At 34.1% G+C, this 6,609-nt stretch overlaps 1 protein-coding gene across 2 annotated transcripts; it reads left to right on the top strand.

The window, feature by feature from the left end:
• Positions 1-381: 381 nt before the first annotated feature.
• Positions 382-3,292, top strand: LOC132306967 (probable indole-3-pyruvate monooxygenase YUCCA10). Of its 2 annotated transcripts, none has more exons than XM_059804588.1 (4): positions 382-1,121; positions 1,636-1,869; positions 2,319-2,444; positions 2,999-3,292. In XM_059804588.1, exons 1-4 carry the CDS (start codon positions 504-506, stop codon positions 3,164-3,166), a joined length of 1,146 nt encoding a protein of 381 aa, XP_059660571.1. In that variant the 5' UTR covers positions 382-503; the 3' UTR covers positions 3,167-3,292. The 2 variants fall into 2 exon arrangements, with proteins under 2 accessions (XP_059660571.1, XP_059660573.1); XM_059804590.1 differs by having other exon boundaries at positions 384-1,121; positions 3,002-3,292.
• Positions 3,293-6,609: the final 3,317 nt, after the last annotated feature.

Raw genomic sequence — 6,609 nt, 5'->3', positions numbered from 1 at the left:
GATTCTGGACTTATTCGGAGAAATTATTTGGTGACCTTATCATTTTTTTTAAAAAATATACTTGATTTAAGAGGAAAAAAAAAACGTAATTATAAAAAAATATATATAAAACAATCATATCCAACAGATATTTGGCGTGAAAAAATTACTAGTTGAGGTCTTTATAGGGCAATATATATATATACATACAGATGAAAGCTAGTGGTTCTAAAATTCCAACCCATCATCCCAGTTGATGGGCATTATAATCCTACATTAGACGGCAAGTAACGTCGGTATTAAAGTTGGACCCCACAATTTTCACAATTTTATCCGGGTCCCACAAAAACTCTTCCAAAAGCCATTTTTACATGGTCCATATGTACCAAATACATGGTCCATACATGTATTAACGTTGCCTGATACTGCTTTAATACTGTTCTATCCTTGTTCCCTTCATTGTGAGTACAATACAAGGGAATGAACTGAGAGAGATCATCAATCAATATTATATCAACCAAGTCATGGAGATGCAAGAGCAAGTAGCAATCGTCGTCGGAGCCGGGCCGTCCGGGCTGGCCACCGCGGCCTGCCTGAACCGGCTTTCGATCCCCAACATAGTCATAGAACGAGAAGATTGTTTCGCTTCGTTGTGGAAGAAGAAATCTTACGATCGTCTTCATCTCCACCTAGCAAAGCAGTTCTGTGAGCTGCCTCACATGTCACTCCCAACCACTAGTCCCACCTATGTGTCAAAAAAGGTATTCATACAATATTTGGACGACTATGTCACTCATTTCAACATTAGTCCTCTGTATGACAGATCGGTCGAGTCTGCGATTTACGACGAAATTAATGAAAGATGGAGTGTTAAGGTCAGGAATGCGAGTTCCGGTGAGGCGGAGGAATATTCCGGCAGGTTTTTGGTGGTGGCCACCGGAGAGACTAGCGACGAATTTATCCCGGAGGTGGAAGGTTTGGACAGTTTTACGGGGGAGGTTATTCACTCAACTCGATATAAATCTGGTGAGAAATATGGTAACAAAAATGTTCTGGTGGTTGGGTCTGGAAATTCTGGTATGGAAATTGCACTTGATCTGTGTAGTCATGGTGCCATGACCTCCGTTGTGGTTCGAAGCCCGGTAATTATTTCATTTGTTGAGTTAATTTAATTCTTATGATAATTATATATATATATATTAGTATATATATCCATATATATACATCTTCTTGTTCTTGTTTTTATTTGATTTACTTACTTTATTAGTGATTGCATGCATTCGAAATTTCCTAAGGATTTAAAAGTTGAAAGTGATTAGTGAGATTTGATTTTGAAAAAAATAATAATTAAGAAATTTTACTTTTTGCCAATGAAAATGATGTTATAAGATATTGATTTTGTGAAAATATGTTCCCTATAGTATGGTGGCCTATGTACTCATTGTGTTTGTGTATACATAATTACATATATGACGCAAACAATTAAGAAAAGTGACTGTGTTTAGTTAATTAAATCTAGTCAAACAATTATGTGTATATATATATATGTTACCTCTTTATGCATCATGTTTTGTGGTATAGTTTAGATATTAATGTAAATACTGTGTGTGGTTTATACGATCGATGATGGACATGTGATGTGGTTGGATGATGCAGCTTCACATTTTGTCAAGGGGAATGGTGTATCTGGGGCTGACGTTGTTGAAATACATTCCGTTGGGCACTGTGGACTCCTTGCTGGTTATGCTTAGCAAGCTAAGGTATGGAGACCTAACCAAGTATGGGATTAGAAGGCCCCAAGAGGGTCCCTTTTTTCTGAAAGTAAAGTACGGAAAATACCCGGTTATCGACGTCGGAACGTGCAAGAAGATCAAGTCTGGCGAAATTCAGGTATGCAAGAGAAATGTATATATGTTAAAATCTGAATCTTATTTTGTGTGTATAGAATTTTCACTGCTGTGTGCACACAAGAGGATCTAAGTTCATATATGTAATATGGGTCGGAATCTAAAGCTTTCACTTTTTACAACAACGTGGCATCAAAAGTTAGACAAATTTTAGAAGTGCATTTCACTGCTGTGTACACATGAAAAGATCCAAATTCATATATGATAACACGGGTCGGAGTCTAAAGCTTTCACTTTTTATAAATGTACTACTTGGAGTGTCTAAAGGGCATTGAAAATTTGATGTCTGAATATTGTTTTACTCTTCTGCTTAAAATAATGCAAGGGATTCCATGAAGTGGTGGTTGAATATGGCCCTTAACAAACAGTAAGTGGTACTACATTTTGGTATTTTTCTCATATTTATGGTGAATTATGTGTGTGTGCGCACAGGTGTTGCCAGCAATAATAAGAAGCATACGAGGCAATGAAGTACTCTTCGATGATGGCAAGTCACATTCATTTGATGGGATTGTTTTCGCTACGGGATTCAAAAGATCTACAAATAAGTGGCTTAAGGTAAGGAAACACCACAAAATCTATCTTATCTTGTGAGAAAATCAAACGTCTACTTATTTCGTTTGATTAGATAAAAATAGCAAAAAAGGAAAAAAGAAAAAAAATGAAATGAAAACTATCTAATTTCTTCATATTTAATTATTGAACGAAATAATTTTTTAAAATATGTAAAAAGTTAAATTAATTATTTAATTCAGGATTTTTTTTGAAAAAAGACATCCCTTATTTTTGTTTGTATGTAATGTGTGGGCGACATTTGTTATTTTCTTAACAGAAGTTAGGTCTTCACCATCCACCTGTCCTAGCTAGCATTGATGAATGATAAATGACCCATCTACTGCCATTGATATTTTCATTTTGCATACCCTTTGGGCAAAAATAAAAATAAAAAATCATACACCATCCGTTTTAAAAGAAAATAAGTGTTGAAGAACTGTGACTTAAAAAATAATAGATATCTATTTTGGGATAAAGAAATTAATAAATAAATAGAACCCAATTAAAATGATATAAATGCTAATACTAAGTAAGTAGACTGATTTGATTGGTTTAAGCAGGGAGACGATTACCTTCTTGACAATGATGGGATTCCAAAGCCTAGTTTTCCAAACCATTGGAAGGGGAAAAAGGGTTTATATTGTGCTGGATTAGCAAGAAGAGGATTGTATGGAGCTGCCAACGATGCCCGAAACATAGCCAACGATATCAAATCCCTACTGTGACTTCCATAATATTATATGTTCTAATGTGCTTTTGTTCAATTGTAATTCGTACTGTTACTTGTTATATGAATTTGAATTTGCATAATAAAACAGTAAGGTAGCACTTTGCAGTTTAATTTAAGAAAATTGATATAATTGTGAGACTCTTTTTTCTGGATTACGTAATCCACCTGATGTGGTAATTAATGATTGGGATAAATACCTAATAATTTAGAACAACTTCGAATAGTAGGACCAAAACCCGTTGCCTTACCACTTGGTCACTCCCTATTTCGATTTATATTCGATATTAATAAAGATTAATAATTTTTTTTTCTTAGTTAGTACTCACATACACATGTTTCGACTTGAATTCTGATCTCCCTTTGAATAGTTGGGGCCTGGTACCCTGGATCACTGTCTTGTTGATAATAAAGACTAATATTAGTATCGATTCATTGTCATTTTCAGTCCAAATATCTATAAAATATATTATATTGTTGCTAGGATTTTGACACTGTATAGATATGGAAGTAGACTGAATTTTTTAATCATTACATATAATTCAATTAAGATATTGTATGAAGTATAATTTCTTCTATTCTCCTTTGAGAAATAGAGGATTTTTTATTGGGTGAGTACAAAGAAAAAGAAGGATTTTTTGGTCTACCTTATTTTTCTTTATATCAATAACTCAAGCCAAATGCAATTATCTCCAAGAACAAAATGTCCCTTATGCTTAATATCTTTAGTTTGATTTGTATCCGTCTTAATTCTGCCCTTTAATTGGGTAGTTTTTTCATCTCCAAATTGCCGGAGGCCTATGCTTTTTTGAATCCAATCGTAAATATTATGCCAGTTGTACATTTGCTCTTCTTTCTCTTAGCCTTTGTTTGACAAGTTGATGTAAGTTTTTGATGAGATCTTTAATATTATCCTAGAAAATTCATGATTTATTCAAAGAAAAAAATTATGACACTTGATAAGATATAAATCTTACAATATGAGTCCTGGATTCAACCATTGAAATTCTTGGAAAGCTGCAATAAATTTGAATTGTCCCATTTCTCCATTCTAACCTTTTTTCCGAGGAAGGCCATAATAGGCTTAAGGTTCCCCACAAGTCTTATATAAAAGAGTTATGGTTTCAATATATGAAGCACAGACACGGACACGGGACACGAGTACGATACGACACGGATACGGTGACACGGCAAATTTTAAAAAAATAGGACATGAACACGGCGGAGATACGCCTATAAAATTATATATATATATAATTATATATTCAAAATATAATTATTAGAACCTTGCACATTCATTTTCCTAATAACAAACAGGTATATATAAATAAAAAATTACAAATAAAACAACAACAAATAACAGGACCAATTTCAATAATTTCATCTCTATTATAAGAAAAACATAGACAAGACAAAATAGAAAATAAATGAAAAATAAAGTTGATCCAAATTCCAAACAAAGATGTGCAGAAGAGATATAGCTATAATGAACTAAATATGTACATGAATTAACATATATACTTTCAGTATTTCACAAAATCTTGTTCATGTAACTTAAAAAAAAAAAATGTCGTGTTCATGTAGATAGATAATTGAAGAAGAGGAGAGACTGAGAGAGGAAGTGAGAGAAAATAAATTTTCTGCGTAATATTCTGTTATCTGTAATTGTTTTTTTATTTTTTCAAAATTTTACTTTTAAAATTAATAAATTACATTAGGTACCCCATTTATCTTTAAAAAAAAAAAATTACAAAATATACCCCGCCGTGTCCCCTGCGTGTCCAAGCCGTGTCCACCCCGTGTCCAAGCCGTGTCCACCCCGTGTCCTTCCCGTGTCCGAGCCGTGTCCAATAAAAAATAATTTCTGAACACTTCACAGAAGTGTCGGACACGTGTTCGAGCCTCAGACACGGGTGTCGGTGTCAGAAAAATTTCCGACACTGGGACGGAACCCCTAAGAGAAGTGTCCGTGCTTCATAGGTTTCAATGTGTGATATATAATAAATACTATTCTTAAAATTCTGCATAGCATTCATTTTTCTTCAATTTTTTTCTTAATTTTTTTTTACCAGTTTTGTACTGATAAAGAATTTCCTTAATATTCTTGAAGATACTAGAATTCTCTTTCACTTTCTTCTTTATTTATGAATATATCAATTTTCATAACTAATACCACGTGGATTACCCAAACCAACTTGTATCTGAATCTATCTCAAGATTATTTTTTTGGAAGGTAAGTAAATCTATCTCAAGATTCTCAACCATGTGGATTTTTTTAGGCGAACTGTGGGCTACTGGGCTGGTTTGGGCTGCAACTTGGTCAGAGGGGCTTCGGGCCAATCTGGTGCACGAAGCACTTTGTGGGCTTAATATAAAATTATATGGAAGTGGGCAATGGTCACATATTGATTTGTTCATCTTCAGACCATTTTGTCAAATCTGGAATTAGTTTGATTTTTTTTTTTTTTTTTTTTTCAGTAGTTAAATAAAGATTTTGCCAAATTCCTATAAATTAGTGTAATTAATATTTATGGGCAAAAAAAATTCTCATGGACTGTGGTGGTGTTGTTGTTTTTTTTTTTTTTTTTTTTTTTTTTTTTTTATAGTTAATTCAAGGTATTTAGGATGGTACGAACCTTTAGGACCCCTCAACAACTCTACTAATCCCTGATGACTCGGAAGGGCACCTCCCCACTAGGGGCGGGTAAGTCACTGCAGGGGTAGCGGAGGTTAGCCACAAAGAATACCCAGCAGGATTCGAACCCCAAACCTTGAGTTTACTAAGTTCCAAAATTCAATAAATAAACCGTTAGACCATATTCAAAGTGAATCATGAACGGTGTTGTTACCAACACAAAACCAATCATTTAAAATTATTATTATTATTATTATTATTATTATTATTTTTTTTTAACGGAAAGAAAAATAGATATATTCATGTAAAATAAACACATTACATCATTTGCTACTTGTTTACATGGTTCAGTACTGCAATTTCATACATTACGACTGACCAATTGGCAAATATTAACGTAAATTAGTTTAGGGCAAATATTAGAACTTTTTAACTTCCGAAAAAATGAATTTTAAAATTTTTGCCCTTTCATTATTTTAACCAGAGGAATCTTTTCTACGTGTCAAACATGCAAATTAGACCCAGAAGAATCTTTCTACGTGTCGAACATGCAAATTAGATTGGACACGTGTTCCCTCTTGGGGAACGGGCTCTTCGGGCAGCTACCCGTTGAATTGTCTATCTGTGCCGTTTCACTCCTCGAAACAGTCCTCTCTGCGCCATTGTTAGAACTTGATTCTCTCTCTATCCATCTCTCTCTCTCTAAGTGTGGCTACTCACGCGCTATTCTCTGCCCCTCCCGGAGGGCAATCCCTCTGTCATTTCTTTGACAGAGGGATTGTTCTGTCTTTAGGTCAAATGGTATT

The sequence above is a fragment of the Cornus florida genome, unplaced genomic scaffold (genome assembly GCF_030987335.1).
Source record: "Cornus florida cultivar Cherokee Brave unplaced genomic scaffold, ASM3098733v1 CherokeeBrave_3.0.0_Hap2_Chr05, whole genome shotgun sequence".
Taxonomy (NCBI): Eukaryota; Viridiplantae; Streptophyta; class Magnoliopsida; order Cornales; family Cornaceae; genus Cornus; species Cornus florida.
This window is presented reverse-complemented; position numbering and strand designations above follow the sequence as displayed.

Bases quoted from the DNA above. Each gene is read 5' to 3' on its own strand.
- LOC132306967 (XM_059804588.1), top strand. From the start codon at position 504: ATGGAGATGCAAGAGCAAGTAGCAATCGTCGTCGGAGCCGGGCCGTCC. The intron at 1,122-1,635 runs GTAATTATTTCA...TGGATGATGCAG, and splicing joins CCGTTGTGGTTCGAAGCCCG to CTTCACATTTTGTCAAGGGG. The intron at 1,870-2,318 runs GTATGCAAGAGA...GTGTGCGCACAG, and splicing joins TCAAGTCTGGCGAAATTCAG to GTGTTGCCAGCAATAATAAG.